Source organism: Stegostoma tigrinum, chromosome 27 (assembly GCF_030684315.1).
Source record: "Stegostoma tigrinum isolate sSteTig4 chromosome 27, sSteTig4.hap1, whole genome shotgun sequence".
Lineage (NCBI taxonomy): Eukaryota > Metazoa > Chordata > Chondrichthyes > Orectolobiformes > Stegostomatidae > Stegostoma > Stegostoma tigrinum.
The window spans coordinates 42,990,684-43,017,191 of record NC_081380.1 but is presented as its reverse complement, the minus strand read 5'-3'; the positions used below and the strand labels follow the sequence as shown (position 1 = coordinate 43,017,191).

Here is a 26,508-nt window from a genome sequence, read left to right as displayed (position 1 = left end):
GAGGTAGACAGATTGTAAACTCAGTAAAGGAATCATCGATGATAGGAAAAAAGGTAGGGAAGTGTGTCGAGTATTATCAGATCAGCCATGACTGCATTGATTAGCTGAGCAGCTTACTTCTGCTCCTGAGACTTATGGTATTGTGGCCTTGCTTCACTTATGTTTCTGCACGTGGACTTGTCCTTACAGTAATCAATTAAATTTGAAATGTTCATTTCTCAGAAGTGGCATTTTGAGATTAAAGATTTCACAATGAAATTAAGTGACTTATTTGAGAACACATTCCAAATCAGCCTCAAGATTTCCAGTCACAAAATAAATTTGTAAACCTCAAGCAAAATAAGCTCACGGTTAACTAATTCAAAAGGATCACAGCTACTAAGGCTGTGATTACCCCCACGCACAACCAAAAAATGATCAACATCTTGTTTTAAAAAAACCAAATATCCTTTTGTTTTAACCAGACTAGGTATTTTCCCCAGACATGAGCTTGGATGTCATACTGCCTCAGAGCACTGTAATCTTAATTTAGATCTTTCACACTGAAAGAATCTCTGAACAGAGATAAATAATTAACATAACAGTATCTGTCTGAGCTAGTTCCATTCCACTACTGTTTCAGCAATTTCTGAGCCAAATGTAAACCATTGAGATTACGATCTAGAAAATCAGCAACTAATTTCTTTAACTACATTTAAAAAGAGGTGATAATGCAAAGGCTATGGGAAAGGGGAGTGATATAATGCTACGAAGATCCTATCTTTAAACAATTGATCTTAACCAAAGGCAATACTGTAGGTTTTACAGTCAGCATACATTTCAAGCAGACAATCTCTAAATTACTACGAATAGCTCTCAAAATGATTAACACACTAACTGACTCAACCTTTTTTGAAAAAGGCAAATAAAAGACAAGTTAATAAAATCCACATAGCCTGCAGGTAGTAATGTGTAGTTAAAGCCAGAATTAAATCTAACAGTTTGGGGAACGGATGCAAAATAACTGCAAATACTAAGCAAAAGCAAAAATGCAGGTCATTTAGCATCTTTAAAAGTGGAAAGAAAATTGATATCAAGCATCTCTTCAAAGTACTTTGCACCTTGCTCTCCCAAAACACACTATATAGCATTTCCCACATCCTCTATCCTCCCAGTATTTTCTGATTTAAGTATGAAACCGTTTTAAATCGCACAAACAGGTTATTCTTGATACATGGACACTGTTAAATTCCCTTAAAAAGGATAAAACGGTATTGTTACACAACATACCTCTCGATAAAAATATGCAAACAAACCTTTGTTCTGTGCACCACCATGCAGTAAATGTTATCCAGAATACAAAACAACTAACTATGGCTATTTGAATTTGCACAGATGATGGATTCCATTCAAAGTTGACACCACATCTCAGTAATGCGATCTCACTGAAAAATATGGAGCAAACCTCAGGATTCTGCCTGAAGTGAACATAAATTAGAAACCCACCCAAGGTGAGCAGAGATAGTAAGCAAGAAGTTGGTTTGAAGTGAGTCTACTTCAATGCCAGAAGTGTCTGGAATAAGGTGGGTGAACTTGCAGCATGGGTTAGTACCTGGGACTTCGATGTTGTGGCCATTTCGGAGACATGGCTAGAGCAGGGACAGGAATGGTTGTTGCAGGTTCTGGGATTTAGATGTTTCAGTAAGAACAGACAAGATGGTTTAAAAAAAAGTTGGGGGGGGGGGGGTGGTTGGTGGCATTGTTGGCCGAGGACAGTATTACAGTTGCAGAAAGGATGTTTGAGGACTCGTCAACTGGAGGTAGTATGGGCTGAGGTTAGAAACAGGAAAGGAGAGGTCACCCTGTTGGGAGTTTTCTACAGGCCTCCAAATAGTTCCAGAGATGTAGAGGAGAGGATAGCAAAGATGATCCTCAATAGCAGTGAGAGAGACAGGGTAGGTGTCATGGGGGACTTCAACTTTCAAAATATTGACTGGGAACACTATATTTCAAGTACTACAGATGGGTCAGTTTTTGTCCAGTGTGTGCAGGAGGGCTTCCTGACACAGTATGTAGATAGGCCAACAAATGGTGAAGCCACATTAGATTTGGTACTGGGTAGTGAGCCTGGTCAGGTGTTAGATTTGGAAGTAGGTGAGCACTTTGGTGATAGCGGTCACAATTCTGTTATGTTTACTTTAGGTGATGGAAAGGGATAGGTGTACACCACTGGGCAAGAGTTATAGCTGGGGGAAAAGGCAATTACAATGAGATTAGGTAAGATTTAGGTAGCATAGGATGGGGAAGGAAACTGCAGGGGATGGGCACATTAGAAATGTGGAGCGCATTCAAGGAAAAGCTCTTATGTGTCCTGGATAAGTATGTACCTATCAGGCAGGGAGGAAGCTGTAGAGCACAGGAGCCGTGGTTTACGAAGGAGGTGGAATCTCATGTCAAGAGGAAGAAGGCAGCTTATGTTAGGATGAGATGTGAAGGCTCAGTTAGGACACTTAAGGGCTACGAGGTAGCCAGGAAAGACCTAAAGAGAGAGCTCGGAAGAGCCAGGAGGAGACATGAGAAGTTGTTGGCGGATAGGATCAGGGTAAACCCTAAGGCTTTCTAAAGGTATTTAAGGAATAAAAGAATGACGATTAGGGCCAATCAAGGATAGTAGTGCTAAGTTGTGTGTGGAGTCAGAGGAGATAGGGGAAGTGCTAAATGAATATTTTTCAACAGTATTCACTCTAGAAAATGACAATGTCATCGAGGAGAATACTGAGATACAGGCTACTAGACTAGGTGGGATTGAGGTTCACAAGGAAGAGGCATTAGAAATCCTTCAGAGGGTGAAGATTGATAAATCCCCTGGGCCGGATGGGATTTATCCTCGGGTCCTCTGGGAAGCCAGGGAGGAGATTGCCGAGCCTTTGGCACGGATCTTTAACTAGTCATTGTCTACAGGAATAGTGCCAGATGACTGGAGGATAGCAAATGTGGTTCCCCTGTTCAAGGTGGAGAGTAGAGACAACCCTGGTAATTATAGACCAGGAGCCTTACCTCAGTTGTTGGTAAAGTGTTGGAAAAGGTTATAAGGGATAGGATTTATAATCATCTAGAAAAGAATAAATTGATTAGGGATAGTCAGCACGGGTTTGTGAAGGGTAGGTCGTGCCTCACAAACCTTATTGAGTTCTTTGAGAAGGTGGCCAAACAGGTAGATGAGAGTAAACCGGTTGATGTGGTGTACATGGATTTCAGCAAGGCGTTCGATAAGGTTCCCCACAATAGTCTATTGTACAAAATGCAGAGGAATGGAATTGTGGGAGATAAAGCAGTTTGGATCGGAAATTGGCTTGCTGAAAGAAGACAGAGGGTGGTAGTTGATGGGAAATGTTCATCCTAGAGAGCAGTTACTAGTGGTGTACCGCAAGGGTCGGTGTTGGGTCCACTGCTGTTTGTCATTTTTATAGATGACCTGGATGAGGGCATAGAAGGATGGGTTAGTAAATTTGCAGATGGCACTAAGGTCGGTGGAGTTGTGGATAGTGACGAAGGATGCTGTAGGTTGCAGAGAGACATGGATAAGCTGCAGAGCTGGGCTGAGAGGTGGCAAATGGAGTTTAATGCAGACAAGTGTGAGGTGATGCACTTTGGTAGGAGTAACCGGAGGGCAAAGTACAGGGCTAATGGTAAGATTCTTAGTAGTGTAGATGAGCAGAGAGATCTTGGTGTCCATGTACACAGATCATTGAAAGTTGCCACCCAGGTTGACAGGGCTGTTAAGAAGGCATACAGTGTATTAGCTTTTATTAATAGTGGGATCGAGTTCCGGAACCAAGAGGTTATGCTGCAGCTGTACAAAACTCTGGTGCAGACGCACTTGGGAGTATGTGTACAGTTCTGGTTACTGCATTATAAAAGGAGGATGTGGAAGCTTTGGAAAGGGTGCAGAGGAGATTTACTAGGATGTTGCCTGGTATGGAGGGAAGGTCTTATGAGGAAAGGCTGAGGGGCTTAAGGCTGTTTTTGTTAGAGAGAAGGTTGAGAGGTGACTTATTTGAAACATAAAATAATCAGGAGGGCTAGATAGGGAGAGCCTTTATCCTAGGATGGCGACAACGAGCACGAGGGGGCATAGCTTTAAATTAAGGGGTGAAAGATATAGGACAGATGTCAGAGGTAGTTTCTTTATTCAGTAGTAAGGATATGGAACGCTTTGCCTGCAACGGTAGTAGATTCGCCAACTTGAGGCACATTTAAGTCGTCATTGTTCCATGTACGTCCATATGCTTATCCAATGTAGGTTAGATGGGCTTCAGATCGGTATGACAGGTCGGCACAACGTCGAGGGCCGAAGGGCCTGTACTGTGCTGTAATGTTCTATGTTCCATCTAAGAACTGCCAATACTGGAGTCAAGTAACACTGTGGAGCTGGAGGAGCAGGGTAGTCAATGTTTTGGGTCAGGATCCTTCTTCAGAAATGGGGCCCTATTTCTGAATAAGGGTCCCGATCCAAAACATCAACTTTCCTGCTCCTCTGCTCCTCCAGCTCCACTCTGTTACCAGGTCAACAGAGACGGTGCACCAACTCTTGGAATTCCAAGCAGATATCCAGCAGAGCAATCACGTATGGTGAAGAGGGGTAGACATTTATCATTCCCACAACTCGCAAGCTAACCATGTACAAGTTTGGGAGCACAGAAAAGGCATTTTATTTATGGCTCACCACCCTTTGGAACTGATGAGGGTTTACACTAGTTAGACTGTCAAAATGCTGATTAGTGAACAAATCCTTTATTTATCGTACATCATGGAGGGCCATTAAGAATCAACCACCTTACTGTGGATCTGGAGTCACGTAGGCCAGACCAGCTATGGCTAGCAGTTTCTTTTCCGAAAAAGGACTTTAGACCAGATAGCTTCTTCCAACAATCAATGATGAATTATCAGTAGACTCTTAATTCAGGATTTTGATTTGATTAAAAATCTATCATCTGCAATTGCAGGATTCAAATTAAGGTTCATTATCGACCGAGAATACTTGGGTCTCTGGAGTAACAGCCCAGTGACCTCCACTTCAGGAGAGACATATTTCCTTTCCAGTGCTGAACACCACAAACCTAACATTTTAAGCTCATCACTGGAACTGTAATTAAGCTAAGTGTTTAAATATAGTATGCCTCATGAAAATATTTCTACATTATACTCAAATGCTTTCTGCACAGAAGTCTAACCCAAGGACTGTCTCAAGGGACAAAAGAATTATACCAAAGTTAAAAAAGTTAGCAATATAATGAGATAACAAAACAAAGGGAATTTTAAATTTTTAAAAAAGATGTTGAGAAGAAATGGAGTTAAAAATTAATTCTAATGCAACCAGTGGTCAACTAAAAAAGGAAAATGAGAACATCTAACTTAAGAAAAATATATGCAGAGGTGAAGGACCAGGTGACTGGTCAAAAAAAAAAAGAGCAAACAATTAAAAAAGTAAATTGGAACAAATTACAGCAGAAAAAAAGGCACCAGCTAGAAGTGTAGAAACAGATAGTACAGTTTCCATAGTTATCTAGGAAAAAAAATAGTTGGCCCTCCAAAAGGGTCAGGATGAAGAGTTAAAGAAACATCAAATGTAATGGATAATTTTTTGCTTCCCCTATTGGATAGGGAAAAAAATCCCAATAATACCCATTACATTGGAGATCAAACTTAGTAAAATTATAAATCACTCAGGACGCATTAGTAAGCAGAGTGATGGAGAAACAGGTTGATAAGTCTCCAGATCTAGATGGACCTTATCCCAGGGTCTTACAAGGGTAGTCAATAAGTTTGGGTTAATTTTCTAAAATTCCCTTGTGACTGGCTCCAGACTGCAAAATAGCAAAACATTACCCCTTTATTCAAGAAAGGGGTAGAAAACAGGAAAGTACAGTTAGTTATGTCTGTCATGGGGTAAGTATTAGATTTGATTAAAAAGGAAGTCAAATAGGCATTTAAAAAAGCTCAAGTCTGCATGGTACTGCTAAAGCAAAAAAGTGTTTAAGTTATGGGAACTCTTTGAAGCAGTAAGAAGTACCATCAATAAAAGGGGATTTGACTGGTAAACTATACTTCAATTTCCGGAAAGCACAAGTTAAGGTTCCACATAAAAGGGGTTGTTTAGGAGAAAGAGGGTAGCTAGGAAAAGGATAAGTCTACTCAAGGGCAAAAGGGTAGAATGCATGTGTGGAGACAGGGTAAGTGAATTTAAAAAAAGGTCCTCTGAGTACTTTGCATCAGTATTCAAGAAACGGACATGGAGGTGAGATTAGGAAGGTGTATGACAACATTCTGGGCATGTCAATTAAGGAGTGATGTTTGGTGTCTTGAAAAACATTAGGATAGATACATCCACAGGTTCTGATGGGATCTATCCCAGGATACTGAGGGAGGTAAGGAAGGAGATTATAGGGACCTTGACAGCAAAATTTTTATGCTCTTTAGTCACAAGTGAGGTCCAAGACTGGCAAATAGCAAATATTGTTCCCTTAAAGGGAAGAGGAATAATTGAGGAAATTATAGGCCAGTAAGCCTTATACAAATGGTAGGGATATTGTAGAAAAGATTCTTAGAAACATGATCAGCTAGCATTTGGAAAAGAATACACTTACTTGTGAACTGGCTTTTGTGCCTGAGAGTTCTTGCCTCAAAATCTGATTGAGGTTTTTTCAGGAATGTCAAAGATGATTGAGAACAATAGGACAGCGGATGTTGTCTACATGGGCTTTAAAGCATTTCAAAGGTACCTCATGTTAGGCTATCCCAAAAGAGAGTCATTTGGGATCATGGTGGCTTGGTCATAAAAATACAGAGCGTAGGTGTGGAGAGGTGTTCTTTGACTGAAGGTCTGTGACCAGTGGTATTCCAAAGGGATCAATGCTGGGGCCTATGCTGTCTGTAATATGCAACGTATTTGGATGAAAACATAGGTGGTGATCCAATTAGTAAGTTTTCAGACAATGAAAAATTGTTTGAGTTGTGGATAGCGTGGAAGGTTGGCAAAGGATACAGTGTGCAGGGTGCCACATGCAAGAGGAATATTTATAGTAAAAATTGTAGGACCCTTAAGTGCATTAATAGAGAAATCTTGGGTTGCAATCCCATTGCTTTGTGACAGTGGTGCACAAGTGGAGGTGATAAAGGCAGCGTTTGGCACATGTACCTTTATTGGTTGCAGCATCAAGCATAAAAGTCAGCAAGTCACATTGCAGCTTTGTGAAACTTTAGTTAGGCCACATGTAAAGTACTGCTGGGGAAGGGTCACAGGACTCAAAACAATGACTGGTTTCTCTTCCCAGATGCCGCCTGTAAAATAAGATCTAACCAGGATGTTGCCTGTACTAGAGCGTATCAGCTACAAAGAGGGGTTGGATAAACTTGGATCATTTTCACTATAGCAGAAGCAGCTAAGGGGCAACCTAGCAGAAGTTCTTATTTTAAGAGGTGTGGATAGTCATTTTCCCAGGGTGGAAAGTGTCAAATACTAAGGAGGGGCAGGTTTAATGTGAGAGGAAACAAGTTTAAAAAGAGACATGAGACAAGTTTTTAATAAAAAAACGTGCAGAGGGTGGCAAGTGTCTGGACACACTGGTAGAAGCAGATACAATAGCAATGTTGAGGCATTTAGATAAATAAACAGGCAAAGCGAATAGAGGCAGGCACAGAACACATAGGCAGATGGAATTAGTTTAGAATGGCATCATGGTCAGTACAGATGCAGGGGATCAACGGGCCTACTCCATTACTGTTCTGTTGTATGCAGACAAAGTAGTTGCTCGTGGTATACAGAGTAACATCAAAGTATAGTTTTGAAGTGGATGACAAGGATGCAGACCAATATAGACAGTTTAGAATTGGTGGCAAAAAAATCTGGTTAGAAGGAAAAGGGGGATCATGTCAAAACATCACTTGCCAAAATTACTTGTTTACTTCACAGCAATTCATTTCGGGGAAGTGGGAAAATAAAAGTTTCACTACATTGACAAAAACAAAAGTTATGCTATTAAAACATCCCAGTATCCTCAGAAGCCATCTACATCATGCAAGATGTGTTGCCCATTTGCTACCACCACAGTGATCAATAAATGGAAAATAAAAGGCCAGCCTTCTGTTTCTGCCCCAATTTCACCTTGATAGTTCTTTGCCCCTTCCTCATTCACCTCACTCAAGTGGCCAACTATAGACAAATCTCACTGAAAGCTTTTTAGAAGTTCAGGTGTTGTGTATGAACATATGCTATTTGTTTTCTTTAAAAAAAAACTGAACTTAAGATTTCCTCTTTGATCTTACCTTTGAGTTCATGGTGGATCAGATCAGCAAAATTTGGCACTTCACCCCACCAGAAAATCCAAAGCTCCCGGTGGCCTGGCATCACATCCCTGCGCCACACACAAAGTACATTAGCTTTTAAGCAGCGGCTGAAGCTGCAGAGAATGGCATCGTCTTCAGCCACCGGGATGACGAGCGGTGTCCCCACAGGACCCTTCCACGAATAACGTCGCCATTTAATTCCAGGTAGGTCAGCCTGGAGGCGGGGGGGGGGGGGGGGGGGGGGGGAAGAGAGGAGAGAGAGAGAGAAGAAGAGACAGGAAACCAGGAGGTTAGCTTCAAACACAACAACTTCAAAACAGCTGTGTTCTGACAGGGAAAAAAACCCATCTACAAAATTTTAGCATGTTTGAATGTAAGAGGACAGTGGCTCTAGTCAATGGCTCAAACAGGCTGCACTAATTCTCAGTCAAATCAGTAACTCAAAAAAGGACAGAACCATGTACATGTGTTTCTTTTTTGCAGGGAAGGAATATGCAGGAAAAAAAAGGAGAGAAGAAGAGAAGAGAAATACATAAAGTAATTCAATTAATAAACTGTTTCACCTCACTGGAATAGCACATTGGGGGAATAAAAAAAGCCATGCTATTCCAGTCAGCACAAAAGTTAGAGATCTTGAAAAGTACAAAGTTCCCCAATTTTCAACCTCTGATTAAAAAACATACACTAAGTTTCTGTACAGAACAAGGATCAATAACTTACCACAACATAATTAGACTCAACCTACAAGTAAAGAATTCAAACAGTGGCATATATGAATTCAAAAAACATCCCTACAAAAACTCAGCCGCACACAGACAAAAAACAGATTTTAAAAAGTTTTGGGGCAGCAGGAAAAACTATAAAGACAGTTCAGTGGTGTCTGTTCCCAGGTTCTGTTCTCAACATAATCTTTTATAACACGTCTCCTGGCCAGCACATTGCTCCATCTTTTCTCCAGGTGTTTCCACTAGTTGATAAGGCACACAAGGTAGCCAGGTCACTAGAAAATTCTGACAGAGAGAGAGACAAAAAAAAGACAACTCACATCTGTTACAGGATGTTTCTCTGCATCACCTCCCCACCCCCACCCCAACCCCCCTTCAGGATTAATGAGTTTTCACTGAGGAGAAAGACCAAACTGGAGGAGGAACTAAACTCTACAAAAAAAAACACTTACTTAGTTCCAAGCTTTTCAAGATCCACAGTTGTTGGCTGACAAAAATATCTGTTATTAATAAAGTGATCACTGCTCCATTGTACAAAAGTTTAGCTGCCCGCAAAAGGTCCATCTGCAACCACCTCAACTCCAAGTCGTCTGCATCTCAAACTTGAATGAGTGCTTGTTCAAAAAGAAAAACGTTGTTTGTGATAGCTGCCTTGTGTTATTTACTTATTCTTCCAGTGATTTTTAAATCTGCTCATTTTAGCCCTAGTTAAAATACAAAGTAAAAAGATTCCATCTTTACAAAAGTTTCAAGATGCAATCAAAAATATGATGCTGACTTCAGCACACAGCACGAGAAGGTACGTTTGAAATACAGTTTGGTCCTTGCTCCTAACTAGATGTACTAACTCTCAAAGTTGCCAAATTTAGCACTGGTAGCATTGTACTGAGCTCAGTGCAGTCAGCTACGAATAAATCATGAAGTGATTAAAACATTTTAATACCAACAAAACAAAAACTTTCCTAGTCCTTGAACAACTTGGGTAGCTAGAAGTCAGCTGGGAAAATATGGCAACATGAGGAAAATGAGATGCTCAGCATTAAAAAATGCTGGCAAACAACTTTTGAACAGCAAGATGAAAATCTTGTCAGTATGAGAAAGTCTATTTGCATATATCAATATATTACTACTTAATTCCATTTCATTTATATGCAGTTTCTAATGCTCCTATACACCAGACATAAACAGATGCAGTACCCATGTAGATACAAATCCTGGTCAAACAAGTCACTGGGACACACTCCATGGCCTCTATTGGAGTCTGCCATGTCAGAATGGAAAACAACACTAAGACATGTGGAACATGTAAATACTGACTTTTCATTGTTAAGAACCTGTCTGGACATTCCCCACACAGGTCCACTGGAACTATGACTAACCGATCCTGCTACAGCAAGGGATCATCTCTGTAGGCATAGTGCTACAAAAAAAAATAAAACAGTAGGATCAGATACACCAAGCCGATGGCCAGCAGCAAGCTTCAGCTGCTCAACAGGATAAATTTTCATGCAATTATTTCTAACGATGTACATTAAAGGCTGTTTCTGATGTAATTTGTACCAGATTACATCATTTCACCTCATTTCCCTTAAAAGGTGATTAGTACTACAGGAAAGCCTTGCCAAAGCTGGCTTGCCTAGGTACAGGACACTACAAAAAATTACATGTTGAATGTGCCAATGATGTGGCAGACTTCACAGAAAAGGCCATCAATTTCAGTGTGCAAATCAGAGGATCAGTGCCACAACTTAGAATGTCTGCACCAGGTACTCTGGGAGCTGTTGTAATGCTTATATCAAGAACGCAAACATTCCTGCTGTTTCAGGTGCCAGATGCCTTACAAAGATGGTTTGAGGGATGGTTACAAAGATCAGCCTGCAGATTATAAACCAGCCAATTATTCTTCCAACACAATCTTCAATTACTATTACTAGACTGAAAAACTACTTGTTTGATCATAAAATTTAAAATCCAGTTACAGTTCATAGCTAGAAGACAGCTGAGTTCACCACAAATATTTTAAGGGTTCAGTCATAGGCTGAAGTTTCATATTCAGTTCACAGCAAATTCCTTTGTACATTTCACTCCAGACCATTTCAGAGCCAAGTGCAAACTTCAGCTCTCAACTTACTTATCATTGCCCTCTTTCCACCACCACCCTCACATCAGTGTCAGACGTGCTGACACTAGCATGTACAGGGCTGCTTTCCATTTAAAAAATTTCCAATTTTGTTTTTAAAAAGGTCCATCAGGATTCCTTCAGAGTCACCAAAATATGAAACTGTACACCTTGGCAGGGAACTAACACACTGGGTGCAATGTGAGGAAAGTAAATTTGCTCACAAAGTAATTAACCTGATCATCTGAAGTTAACTCCAACTAAAAACTTTAAAGCAATAGAAAATCCAGTAAGGAATCTGAAAAATCTCCTTGCTGCAGCAATACTTTTAGTAAAGATATTTATGGCAAAGTAAACAGCAGATCTGATACCAACTTAAGCAGTTTGTGATGCATATGGACAGCCAATAAACTTCAGAGAACTATGCTGTTATGCTGCACCACACTAGATTATGAATGACTCTACACAGACTGAAATCCAGCAAGTGTATAAATATAGATAGTTAAGTACATTTTCCTCTAAGCAAGACTTCAATAAAAATTTGAAAACAGGAAGTCACTTAAAATGTTATTTTGCAAGTCAACACGTTAAAAGACTACAGTATCTTAGTCACAATTTCCTGTTTGAAGGCTGATTACTCAAATTTTTGTTTTTGCATTACAAGTGGAAATAAATTTCTGAAGTAGGCCAGATGTTTCTCAACTACTAGAGTTTTGAACAGAATGCTGAAAAGCCATTGCAATTCCTGAGATTAATACAAAAGACAATCTGATGGATTGTTTGTATAAAGACAGAGCTTTTATTTTCACAAAAAATTAGCCCTAGAAAATCCATTTATTAGAGCTAACTTTCTGTGCAGATGTGAGCAATGCAACAAGTGCATTAGCACCTACTCTCATCCTAGTATAGATATTAATTACAAAGCATACATGCACTTATACCAAATGTACACTGAAGTCTCGAGGGGCCACATGAACTAAACATAGAACAATAATGAATAGAAAGTCACATTGAACAAATGCGTTCAACTTTGAGATATTTACTTACTAACAGAATTGGTAATCAGTATACGTGGGACACTTTTGATGAAGTTTCCCACAAAGCTGGTTCACAAAATTAAAACAAATGTGGAAACAAAGATAATCTATACCATACTTCATGGATTGGCTAACAGAACAAACCAGGTCCACCAAGTGTGAAGCTGGATGAACACAGCAGGCCAAGCAGCATCTCAGGAGCACAAAAGCTGACGTTTCGGGCCTAGACCCTTCATCAGAGAGGGGGATGGGGGGAGGGAACTGGAATAAATAGGGAGCAGGGGGAGGCGGACCGACGATGAAGAGAAAAGAAGATAGGTGGAGAGGAAGGGAGGGGATAGGTCAATCCAAGGAAGACGGACAGGTCAAGGAGGCGGGATGAGGTAGTAGGTAGGAAGTGGAGGTGCGGCTTGAGGTGGGAAGAAGGGATGGGTGAGAGGAAGAACAAGTTAGGGAAACGGAGACAGGCTGGGCTGGTTTTGGGATGCAGTGGAGGGGAAGGGGAGGTTTTGAAGCTTGTGAAGTCCTCCACATCATCCTCCGACACTTCCACCATCTACAATCCGACCCCAACACCCAAGACATTTTTCCGACCCCACCCCTGTCTGCCTTCCAGAGAGACCACTCTCCATGACTCCCTTGTCCGCTCCACACTCCCCTCCAACCCCACCTCACCCGGCACCTTCCCCTGCAACTGCAGGAAATGCTACACTTGCCCCCACACCTCCTCCCTCAACCCCATCCTAGGCCCCAAGATGACTTTCCATATTAAGCAGACGTTCACCTGCACATCTGCCAGTGTGGTATACAGTATCCATTGTACCCAGTGTGGCTTCCTCTACATTGGGGAAACCAGGCGGAGGCTTGGGGACCGCTTTGCAGAACACCTCTGCTCGGTTCGCAATAAACAACTGCACCTCCCACTCGCAAACCATTTTAACTCACCCTCCCATTCCTCAGATGACATGTCCATCACAGGCCTCTGTCAGTGCCACAAGGATGCCACCTGAAGGTTGCAGGAACAGCAACTCATATTCCGCTTGGGAACCCTGAAGCCCAATGGTATCAATGTGGACTTCACAAGCTTCAAAACCTCCCCTTCCCCCTGTTCCCCAAAACCAGCCCAGCTCATCCCCTCCCCCCACTGCATCCCAAAACCAGCCCAGCCTGTCTCTGCTTCCCTAACCTGTTCTTCCTCTCACCTCAAGCCGCACCTCCATTTCCTGCCTACTACCTCATCCCGCCTCCTTGACTTGTCCAATCTTCCTTGGACTGACCTATCTCCTCCCCTCCATCTTCGGTCTGCCTCCCCCAGCTCCCTATTTATTCCAGAACCCTCACCCCATCCCCCTCTCTGATGAAGGGCCTAGGCCCGAAATGTCAGCTTTTGTGCTCCCGAGATGCTGCTTGGCCTGCTGTGTTCATCCAGCTTCACACTTTATTATCTTGGATTCTCCAGCGTCTGCAGTTCCCATTATCACAGAATAAACAGGTCGTTCATGTTGGTAGGTTGCAACAGTGGGATACACAAGGATACGTACTTTGACTCCAACAGTTGTTATCAGTATACAAATGATTTAGGCACTGATCAAAATTAAATTTTCCAAGTTTGCAGAAGGTGTTCAGTGTAAGCTTCAAAGCAGTTTCAACAAGATTTGGACAAATTTAATGAGTGGGATGGAATGCAGTGTGGAAAAGAGAGGCCATTCACTTGATGACACAGCTACGTAGAGTAGTTCTTAAAATGGTAGAGATTAGAAAATGGAAGTGCATAAAACCTGGGAGTCCTAGCCAATAAAAAAGTCACTGAGAGCCAACATACAAGTACAGCAAGCAGTTAAGGTAATGGTATACTGGCCTTTATCAAAGGGATGATTTGAAGAGAGGAGCAGCAAAGTCTTGCTACAATTACATAAAAGTTAAGACCACACTTGGGATTAGGGCACACAGGTTTGTTGCCCTTACTCGGGGAGGATACTATTGCTGTAGAGCAAGTGCAATTAAAGTTTGTCAGGCTTGTTCCTCAGACAGTGGGATTGACCCAAAAGGAGAGAATGGAAAATAGGCCTGTATTTTATAAAGTTTGAAGAATGAGGGATGATCTCTGATACTTACAAAATACATAGAACAATAGACAGAGCATGTGTGTTTTCTGGCTGAGGATTCTAGAACCAAGGGGCAGAATTTAAATATACAGAAAAAAGGAGGAAGCCACTGAGGAAGATGAGAATCTTTTAACTTGAGGGTTAAGAATCTTTGGAATTTTCTACGCAGAGGGCTGCAGAATCTGTTAAATAGCTGTTTAAAATAGAAATTGACATTTCTAAATACTAAAACGACAGAGGGATACAGGAATAGCATCGGACAAAAGCATTCAAGTTGATAATCAATTGTGGCAGTGTTCATTCAGGTCTGACCATCCAAACAGCCCAAGTCTGCTCTGATGTTCCTAATGTTTGAGGAAACTGTAGAATAGACTAACCAACTGTTCAAGATAATTTTTAAAAATAAGTGAGTCTCCCACATTACAGTATCAAAAAGCAATTCACAGTACATTACCACTGATTTCACTTCAGAAATACTTAAAGTAGGGAAAAATACTAACTCACACACATTTACTGCATTGGAAACAAAGACCAGATTTTGTTTTTATGATGTTGGCCAAGAGATAATTAAAAGCTTTCCATATTCCTGCCCTCAAATAGTGCCATGAAATCACTTAAAATCACCTTGGTACTAAGTTGGCTCTAAGGATAACAGTCCAGTATAGATCAGAAGGAACATAATTCTTGCATGCAGGAGAGGTTAATATTGGTGTCTCTCTGGAGGCTTGAAGCCTTCTACTTTCCAACTTAAATGCAGCAGTGTCTATTGTGATCCAGATGACATCTCCATTAAAATGATGCCAACCATACAAGTAAAAACAAACAAGAAGCTTTTGTACCCTCAATTCCATTGGTTGGGGAAAAACAGGAAATTGGTAAAAAGGTGACCCTTGGAAGAAGCTCAGTTGTCACCAGCTATAAAAGCTCATCCTCAAACTTTAAAATAAAAATGTGGGAAAATATTTCCTTCACAAAACGTGCTTTAGGCATTGACAAATTAGGTTCACTATACATTGCAGACAGTAGGCCAAATTCAGTGCACTCTGGCACACCTCGTCAACAGTAGCATTGTCAAGTCATCTTATAGGCTAAGAATTGTTTTTGTAAAATCTCAGTGAAGCAAATTCACAGAAGGTACTCTCACTTCCCACCCCACTAGCTGCCACTAGGGTATGTCTTGTCTCCCACTATTAGTGAAGTCCAGTAAGTCCTTAGGTTCTCTAAAGAATTTATCTTTGTGTAATGCTGGCCACTAAATTACATACAATTAGTCAGCCATCAGTCTCTTCATTGAGACAAAAAATTTACTAGTTTAGGAACTGCTGCACACCAATTCATTTGGCTGCAATGCATATACAAAATCTCACTGCAAAAATAATTTTAAAACACCACAAAACTAGAAAAATAATTAAGTATCAGAGATAATGGGAACTGCAGATGCTGGAGATTCCAAGATAATAAAATGAGAGGCTGGATGAACACAGCAGGCCAAGCAGCATCTCAGGAGCACAAAAGCTGACGTTTCGGGCCTAGATGAAGGGTCTAGGCCCGAAACGTCAGCTTTTGTGCTCCTGAGATGCTGCTTGGCCTGCTGTGTTCATCCAGCCTCACATTTTATTATCTTAGAAAAATAATTAATACAACTTAGCTTGAAAGCTAGCAAGTATAAAGTTTTGTGACAAACTTGGATTTCCTCCCAGAAACTTACTCACATGGCTTGTGCATCATGTGGTCCTAACATGTCAAGACTGCCACGAAGTTGTAACTATGCAAAAGCAATTTAAATTGCAACGGAAGTAATATTTTGATAAAAACTCTCCTTGCATCAAGAGTTTGGAATTTATCTAGACAAAGTGCTAAGAAAAAAAAACCTTCCATTATGCACAATAACCATAAGTTTGTGTAAACTTATTCTCAGCTCATGGGAGAGCTGTTCCAAAAATAATACTACGCTTTCCAAATTTATAATTTGAGGTAAGTGTCAGTGAGCAATGGAGTTGTTTAATGCCTACAATTCTTCATGGCTCAGGTTCAACATCACACCCTTTTACTAAAGTCAGTATTTGATTGCAAGGTAGAAGAGAAATATGGGTTTATCATACCATTTACTATTGGCCACATCATTTAAACATCCATATTCTGTCTGTATCTGCAAGTAGTAAATGACTTGGTAAAACAGGGCAAGACTTTTTTAAAGTTTGTATTCAAATGCAAACAAGTATGGAACTTGGTCAATTTTTTTTTAAAAGCGAAAACCAACTCACATTGGCCAAACAACTTTCCTTCAGTTCAGTACAGATTTCTTTTTCTTGCCACATCTCAGTGCAAGATTTGGTACAAGAACAAAGTTGCTGGAAGAGCTCAGCAGATCTGGCAGCATCTGTGAAGAAGTTCTGAAGAAGGGTCACCAGACCCAAAACATTAACCATTTTCTTCTTCACAGATGCTGCCAGACCTGCTGAGCTTTTTCAGCAACTTTGTTTTTGTCTTGATTTACACAATCTGCAGTTCTTTTGGTTTTTATTCAACATTTGCTACATTAAGGTTAAAAGATAATATCCGAATTAGAGTGCCAAACTTTGATTTTACCCTTCCAAATAATTTGCTTTTCAGCATTTTGTACATTTAAAAAGTGTAATCTAAATGAAGGAGGCAAAAATGGTTCAGTTCAAGGTATTTAATCAACATCCAGAACCCTGTGTAAATACATTTAGGTCATGAGTACAGCAAGCATTCCAGTGGAACCAAGGATAAAGACAATTAAAATATATTCAAGCATTGTGGGCTTTTAAAAAGAGTGGTATGCCCACAAACATCACTCCTGCAAGCAGCAGCTAATTCTCACCCCCTTGACACAACATTCTCAAAAACAGTACAGGCAAATACTAGAGAAAGAGGCAAGTGAGATTTATTTTTAAAAGACATTTATTTTGGGTCAGGAAAGCAAAGGGAAAAATACCAAAATATGCAACATAAATTACAATTCTTTATGTTCACCTTTATAGGTTATCAAATTCACATTCTTTAGGAATAGACAATCCAGTCCCTTGACCCTTTTAACAATTACGGTTGAGTTTTTTGGCCTCAACACCACTTTCCTGACCACTCTCCTTCAACCCATTACTAACTAAAAAATATCAGATCATCAACCTGCTCAAATTTATCAGTGTCATTGTGTCCACTGAACGACACCCCTATCAGAGTGTAACTCAACTGTTTTAACCTGCCACCCACTAGATTTAGACCAAGGCTTTTCATTCCAGATTGCCCCTTGTGCGACAACAACCACTCCTTCTACTTTGTCAATCCCCTTTGGCACTCTCCTCACATTCTAAAATTCTACAAACCTAAACTGTTTCATCTCCCCTCAAGTCAAACTTTTCATCTCTGGAGTTAATCAAATACATCTTCCTTGAACTGCCTCCAATGCAATTACATTCTTCTTCAAGGAGGCCAAAGCTGCACACAATATCCTAGATGCAGTCTCAAGCTTTGTACAGTTGCAACATTTCCCTACTTTTAAAATTCTATTCTTTTAGCTATAAATGCCAACATTCCACACATCTTCATTACCTGCTATACTTACATACTACCCCTCTGCAACTCATGTCTGCACTGAAGCATAAAGTTTCTCTCCATTTAGATAACAAGTTGCCTTTTATTCCTCTAATCAAAATGGACAACTTCTCACTAACACATTAAAAAGCCACATGCCAAGTTAGGTGAATGATATAAAATATTTGTAAATTTTTTTTTATCCTATGTTCCGTCACGCAACCTACAACTATTAGAGCAACTTGCCCATATTTCTTTATGGGGCTGCACAGTGGCTCAGAGGCTCACACCAGGAACCCGGGTTCGATTCCAGCCTCGGGCGACTGTGTGGAGTTTGCATTCTCCGTGTCTGCACGAGTTTCCTCCGGGTGCTCCAGCTCCCTCCCACAGTCCGAAGATGTGCGGGCTAGGTGGATCGGCCATGCTAAATTGCCCATAGCGTTCAGGGAGGCGTGGGTTATAGCGGGATGGGTCTGGGTGGGATGCTTCAAGGGGCAGTGTGGACTTGTTGGGCCGAAGGGCCTGTTTCCACACTGTAGGGAATCTAATCTAAAAACTAACTGACTTTCTTTGGCATGAGGCACCAATATTGCACTGAGATTGTATTTTGATGGAGAACCAGTTAACTGCCAAAATATTTCATATCCTTCAAAACAAAAGCTAGGTTACACAAAAAAAACCCATTAATTCCTTTAACAAATTGCATTTAAATTGTCAAGGCCAGATTATCTTGAACTATTCCTCTCTATAATGATGTCACAGGGCTATGGAACACCAAGGGATCTTGCCACATTAAAACAATGATTGATGTTCATGATGGTCAATGGATAAATCTACCTAACTGTCCTACTTTATAGGAGTTTGAGACAGGATGCATCTGCCACTGTTGGATGCAATCCAGTGTAAATTCCACTGGGGAAAAAAAAAACAAATTCCAACTTAGTGTCTACTTCAGAATTCTACATTGCATCTGCTCCATGACTTGGGCACAAACTGAGTTCGCATGCAATGCAGAACAAATGTTGATGACTCATCTGAGACACCAAACTGTGGTCCTGTCGGCCGGTTCAGGTAGATACAAAATATGCTGCATTATTTCTACTCCTCACCTTAAAAACACATGTCCTCATGAACATTTATTTTTTAACCAATACCAGAAAGATTGGCATTGAAACAAAAGTCGTCACAGGACCTTGTTGCAGTATTTGCATACAAAAAAAAGGATCATACTTTAAACAGTATATAGTGTTCATGCAAGTGTGTGTGTTCCTTTAAGCCCACTATAAAACTGCCAATTTCAGTAATGATAATCAAAGAGTTTTCTTGCCCTGCCTTTACCTTGCCAATTCTGTGGTGTCCATAAAAATGACTGAATCCAAAACACCAGGATCAGCTCAGAAACAATGCAAGTTGATGTATGCATAGAGACTTATGTACGAAATAGGTTAGACCCCTGCCTTATGCAAAGTCAATATGCTTTAACACTGTTTGCTTTTCCAGTTTGAGATAGTGACCAATGAAAACAATACAGCAACACCAACACCAAGGAATACTTTCATTGCTGAGGTCTGCAAGGATCGAGTGGGCTCAGCCACAATTCTCCTGATATCAATGTTGGTTTATTCTTCACGAGAAGAATCCATGACTGAACATAAAAGGAGCTAGCAACAGCAAACTCCAGCCCCAGCAAGCATGTCAGCAAAGTCAAAAGGTGAACGAAGGATGAGATAACAGAAACAGACCCTTTAGTCCAACTCATCCGTGCCAAACATTCCAATGTGAGTTAGTCCCATTTGTCAGCAATTGGTCCATATCCCTCAAAAACCTTACTATTCATATGCCCATCATGTTTCTTTTAAACGGTGTAATGGTGCCTGTCACCACTACAAGAGCAGCACGGCTGCCTCTCAGCACCAGGAACCCAGGTGCAATTCCACCCTCTGGCAACTGGGCAAACTCCACATTCTTCACAAGTGTGGGGATTTCCTACCGTTCCTTCCCAAACTCCAAAGGACGTGCAGATTAGGTGGTGTGGTCATGCAAAGTTGCCCACTGTATTCAGCAAGGTAGAGGTTAAGTGGTTTAGTCATGGGATATGCAAGGTTACAGGGACGGGGGTGGGTGGGGAGGTCTGGTTGGCTTTTGAGTGTCAGTGCTGACTTGATGGACTGAATGGCCTGCTTCCACACACAGTACCGATTCCATAATTCTTGACTTCCTTTGGCAGCTTATTCCATACACACACCACCCAAATGCACGAAAAAAAGTTATCCCTAAGCTACTTTAAAATCTTAAACCAATGCCCTCTAGTTTTGGGCTCCCCTATCTAGGAAAAAGACCTTGGCTATTTGTCCTATCCACAGCCCTCAATGATTTTAAAAGCCTCTAAGATCACCCAAGCCTCAAAACACTACAGGGAATAAAGCCCTTGCCTATTCAACCTCTCCGATAACTCAAACACTCATCCCGGCAAAATCCTTGTAATCTTTTCTGCACCCTTTCAAATTTAATATCCCGTCAAAAGGGCAGCCAAAATCATAGATTAATCCTTGAAAGTTACCACCCAGGTTGACAGGGCTGTTAAGAAGGCATACAGTGTTTTAGCTTTCATTAATAGAGGGATTGAGTTCCAGAACCAAGAAGTTATGCTGCAGCTGTACAAAACTCTGGTGCGGCTGCACTTGGAGTATTGTGTACAGTTCTGGTCACCGCATTAGAAGAAGGATGTGGAAGCTTTGGAAAGGGTGCAGAGGAGATTTACTAGGATGTTGCCTGGTATGGAGGGAATCCCTACAGTGTGGAAACAGGCCATTCAGCCCAACAAGTCCACACCGCTCCTCCGAAGAGCATCCCAACCAGGCCCAGCCCCTACCTGACCCACCTAACCTAAACGTCACTGGACACTAATTTAGCGTGGCCAATCTACCTACCCTGCACATCTTGGGAAGAAACCAGGGCACCTGGAGGAAACCCAGAGAGACATGGGGAGAAATGTGCAAACTCCACACAGACAGTCACCGAGGGTGGAACTAAACCCGGGTCTCTGGCACTGCAATGCAGCAGTGCTAACCACAGAGCTGCCCCAGTACACAGTATTCTAAAAGTGGCATTAATGTCTGTACACTGAAACATGACATCCCAAAATCTATATCCAATGCAACGACCAAACATGCCAAGCACCTTCTCACCAGCGTCAACCTGCAACTCCACTTTCAAAGGAACTACTGACCTGCTCCATTAGGTCTCTGTCTGGCAACACTCCCCAGGGCTAATAACATTAATTGCATTAGTCCTGCCCTGGTTTGCCTTAGCAAAATGCAGCACCTCACATTTATCTAAATTAAACCCCATCTGCCACTCCTCAGCCCAAATGGTTCAACTGATCAAGGTCCCATTGTACTGACACAAGCTACTTCATTGTTCACCACACCAATTTTGGTGTCATGTGTAACCCTACTAACCATCCCTAATTTCACGCAAGTCATTTACATAAATAAGCCTTGTATAAATAATATATAAGCAGTGGACCCAGCACAAATCCTTGTGGCACACTGCTTACAATAAAAAAAGTCTCATGTCAATAGCTACATTATATGGATCAAGAAGTTTCTAAAAGGGAGCACTGCAATTATCTTCAAAATTGCAAGAAATAAGGCATTGCAGTATCAATTTCTAAGCAATGATCTTGAAGCATAATTGAGCACAATCAGTAAAGGGTAGCGTTAGATATATCTCTCCCACTATGGGACCTGGTCCATGATCAAGAATCAGAATAAATGTCACACTGCAATTAAATAAAAACAGCAATTGACTATCTTCTGAATCTCATAGTTGCAGTACTCAGCACACGCTTTTTAAAAATAAGCGAAGAGAACAGGCAGGACATGCATCTTGTTAAAACCAATTTCTTCATAAACCAGAACAAAGACCTCTAGGTTGATATTTTTACTTCAAGGTTGCCCTGATGACAGCATCCCTAGGCATTTGACCTAGAGATCAGACTGTCTCCACTGACATCAGGTAGTAGGCTACAACCACCTTCAGCTGTTTAGTCAAGATGGTGCTACCAACGTCAGGAACCCAAGTGATGAGCTGGGCAAGCACCTGGTTAGTGTCTAGTCCAGGGGAACCTAGCTAAGTCTAGATCAGCTCAAGGGTCTGGAAGTATATATAAAACCTATTGTTTCTAATGGATACCTTCCAACATATTTTATTAGTGACATCAGACAGCAAACCAGCCACAAGATTAGATCTGGCAAGCTTCTTGCCAGTAACGTGTATTTACAGCAAGCTGCCGACTCATTCCAAAATTATAGAAATATATCAGAATAGAGCAAACCAGCATAGCATGTTGTTCTTACATGAATTCTATAACGAGTGCAATCACGGGCTGCTGCTACTACAGATCAGTTACTGAAAGAATACTAGTCAGTGAGCCATAGAACAGCACAGAATATAGATCAACCCAGTATGAATATCTATGCCAACTTCCCAAGAAGGCTGTATGAAGATTAAAAAAAACATAATTAAGCAATGCAGTTCAAAAACATTTAATTCTTAGTCTGTGTTGATATCAGCTAGTTCGTCAAAACTACAACTTAAAATTGGACTCTGGGTTCCTAAATTAGGAAGGAGATGCAAAGAAAAAGATTTATGGCTCACATTTAATTGTCAGCTGGTGAATCAATGATGACTCAGGTTGTAGCACTCATCTCCAAGTCAGAACATTGAGAGTTTAAGTCCCATCCCAGGACTCAAGCACAAATATCAAAGATGATCAAGGGCATGTACTACAAAGGCAGGCATGTCATCTGTCAAATATGCTGTTAAACCAAGGCCCAGTTTGCTCACTTGGGAAAGCAAAGTAGATTCCACTACTACTACTACGACGCAGAGTGGAAAGGGTTAAAACCTGACCAATATTTAAATTCCTCAATTGACACATGAAATAAGTTACCAGGTCATTACTTTCATCCTTTATGCAATCTTTATTCAAGTAAACATTGGAAAGGTTCGCCACCGAAAGCATCTAAATCTAGTTCGTGTTCATGCAATAAGAATGGCTCTTTTGAGGCAAGGTTGATTTGGTTGGGCCTGCACTCACCTGGAGCTTAGAAGAATGAGGGGCTACTTTTTCAAAAGAAAAATAATAATACATGATACCTTGGTCACTTGACAGGGTGGATGCAGAGATGTCTTCCTTTGTGGGAAAACAATCTAGGACCAGAGAGGTCACACATTGACGAAAGGAATGAGGAGGAATTTTATCTAACGATAGTGAATCTTTGGGCTTATTTATCTCAGTGTTGTAGAGGTTGGTTTGGTAAGTGTAGTCAAGGCTGAGATAAGACAAATTTTAATCAGAGAATCAAATGTTTAGGGAAAAGGCAAATACAGCTGAGGATCATCAGGTCATCCACTGAATGGCAGAGCATCCTTATGAGGTGAATAGCCTACTTAAGCTTCTATGTTTTATGGCCTTACAGCTGCTGGGCCAATATCCATGGAGCCAAGTACCAGCAAGAATCAAAATAGTGCAGGAGAAGAAGCGATTTTCTCCATCAAGTCTTCATAGAGAAGTTTTAAAGAAAAAAGCAAATAAAAAAGGGAGAGGAAATTTAATATCTCTTTTCCTACACCACTCACTACAAACTGCAAATCTCTTTGTCTGTACTAGACATTCAAGATCATGCAAATTATACAGTTATATCAACACTTATGGAAGCAATATCTTCCAGGTCAGATCTTCAAAGCATTATTCACCAATTTCATCAGGACCTTGTGGCAAACCAATGCAGGAAATAACAAAAGCATCCACACCCCAACCAGAAGATCACACTTTCCAAGTGGCTTTTTCAACAGTTTACTTGAAACCTCATTGTGTTTATCAACATTTTTCTAACAGCTAGATGAAATAATAGTCTGACAACAGATCATCTTCTGGGGGGGGGGGGGGGAAGAGGAGGGGTGTAAGGGCAAGTGGTTAGGAAGAACAGGTGGAAAATTAACTTTTTCTGATTCCATTTGATTAGCATTCTTTACAGTAGTCAAGAAATCTCCAACTCAAGACTATTCACATTTAATCCATTAGCACAGGAGTCACAGCAATGAGAGTTCCTTGAAGGATTGAGGGGTTTTTTTTGGGGGGGGGGGGGAAAAAAAAAGAGGGCTAGAAGAAAAAAGGGACATTTTAAAAGCCCTAATTTTTTCTTTTATTCTTTAAACCATAAGTTACTTCCAATACAGCACTTGGCCATTTTTGATTTCAAGAAACAAATCCATTTTGCTTTCCACCGTCAACGTTTTAATTTAAAACAATCCATCCATAATTTCCACTTTAAAAAATGCTGAACAGTGAACTGTAATCACTTTGAGAAGACAGCTGGGCAGCCATATTAAGAATTAGAGGTTGAAAAAAATTAAAACAAAGATGTTCCAAATCATTTAAAGACTCCCGTATGGCAAAAAAGGAAGCACTGGCTCGGAATCATTCCATTTCACCACCCTTTTCCAAATATCCAAAAAGTGTTGATAAAATTAAACACAATAAAAAAAGAGAAAGTTGTCAGCTTGGAGGAACGTACTGGCCAATTTTTCCCGATAGCTTCAAAGCAAGCTTGTTTTGCTCTGCTTAAACACTTCCACGCCCACACACCCACCCCCACCCCCCCAACTCCAAGTGTCTAATTTCTCGTATCACTTCACTTTTGCTGCCCTGTAGAAAAAAAAAGGTGCCCGATACATACATCCTCCACCCAATGTATTTGGAAATTCAGTCTAAGTAAAGGGATCTTTGACAACTTCCCTTCACTTTTTGAATCAAGGAAGATTTTCCATTCCACGCAACAACAACAAGTCACACACCCAAGAAAACATTAGGTTAAAACTCGAGGCCCTAAAGTTCTCACTGTGAAACTTTTTTTTGCTCTTGCTCTGAAGTTTGAAAACACTTCCTTTTTGCTCTTCGCCACCGAAAGTGGGGGTTGGGGAAAGCAAGGATAGACTATAGTCTACATGGAACCCCTCATCATCATTACATTAAGAAACTTTAAAAAGTTCCAGACAGAGTGACAGTCTAGAAACTTCGCGACGTTTGATACTTTGAAAGAAAATCATATCACTCCTCCGCCAGTTTCTTTCGTTTATTAATTATATCGTGTCGATTTTGACTGAAAAATGGCCAGAGTTTCAAAATAATAAAAAAGTCTATGTTCATTAAAGGCTATCTTCTATATAAATGCTTGCGTGCCATGAAGGAAAGGGGCAAAATGACAAGTTTGAGTTTATACGCTTGGCCTACGTAGGTTTCTTGACACAAAACAGATTTTCACCCAAAGACATTTATAAAGTGGGCAAGTTGTACGTCTGACCAAACATTGAAGGGTTTTTTTTGGAAAAGTGATTTTTCTTTCGAAAACATTTAAAAACAACACTTTTTAAAGCGAGAAACTGGAGTAGAGTGGATGTGTACAGGTTTAGAAATATGTTAAAACGAGACTGTTAGGTTTTTAAGATCCCCCCCGCACTCTCTCCACCACCCCCCCCCCCCCACCATGCCTGAGTGAAAAGGCCGCGGTTTGAAAATGGCTGCGCGACGGCGGCTTCAATCACTCACCAGAGAGAAGAGATTGGAATAGCAATCCTCCAAACTCGCCCCGTTCGCCACCCAGCAGCCAGACGAACTCATCATCACGATCCCTGCATCGTCGACGAAGATTTAACACGCACTTCGAAAAGAAGGAAGAAAAAAATACACAGGGAAAAAAAAAGTCCTCCTCAGGAATATTTTCCCCACATGAAGGCTGTTTTTTTTAAAATGTGCAAAATGTAATTGTCTTTTGGTTTTTCTTTTCTCTCCCTCTCAGAGGGGAACGAGGTGAAAGCATCTGTCTTCTCGCTTCGCTTCCTTTCCTTCCCTTCCCTCCCCTCCCTCCCCCCCAGTTACTCGGCTCTCTTTCGGCGACTCAGGTTTGTTTCAGTCCCTGTCCTTTAATGGGAGACTCAGTCCCAGACTTAATGGCGGAGGCACCGTCACGTGATGCGGTCGGCGGTCGAGTTCCGAACCTGCGGCCACTCGGGGCGCCGTAGAGCACGGCCCCACAGCGCTCGCATCTCCCAGCTGCGGCCACTAGGAGCGCGATAGAGCAAGACCCCCAAGCGCTCGCACTTCCCAGCTGTTGCCACTAAGAGCGCTGTGAGAGGGCAGCCCACATCTCCTCCAGCCAAGGTTAATAATTCTTCATTGTTTTAAAATAAGAGACAGTAAGTTAATAGCCACATTTAATCCTCCCTCCCCACTTATTTTCAAGAGTTCTCAATTTCAATGACTCAAATTTAGCCTAGCATTCACACTCCAGATAAATCCACTATGAAAGGTTTCAAGAAGTGCTAACGCCTTGTCTAAACACAAAAAAACTACTTTAAAAATAGCTGTTATTAGGCACGTGTTGAGAGAATTTATATACCTGCATGAGCACGGGTTATATTTAAACCAAAAATAGGGATACATTAAATTTGCGCTAGAATCATGTAATAAATAGGATAACCGACCTCCTTTAGTGCAAGAAATTAGTCATCATATTCTGTTTTATAAACTGGCAAACCTATGCAATTTACTCCAAGATTCCTTAGGTAAAGATCCA

General features: G+C 41.0%; 1 protein-coding gene across 1 annotated transcript in view; it reads right to left on the bottom strand.

The window, feature by feature from the left end:
- Positions 1 to 25,800, bottom strand: part of med13a (mediator complex subunit 13a) — a 204,798-nt gene extending 178,998 nt beyond the window's left edge. The window contains 2 exon segments of the mRNA XM_059655412.1: positions 8,305 to 8,539; positions 25,482 to 25,800. Coding sequence (XP_059511395.1) covers positions 8,305 to 8,539; positions 25,482 to 25,556 — 310 coding nt within the window. The 5' untranslated portion in view covers positions 25,557 to 25,800.
- Between the last annotated feature and the right edge of the window lie 708 nt (positions 25,801 to 26,508).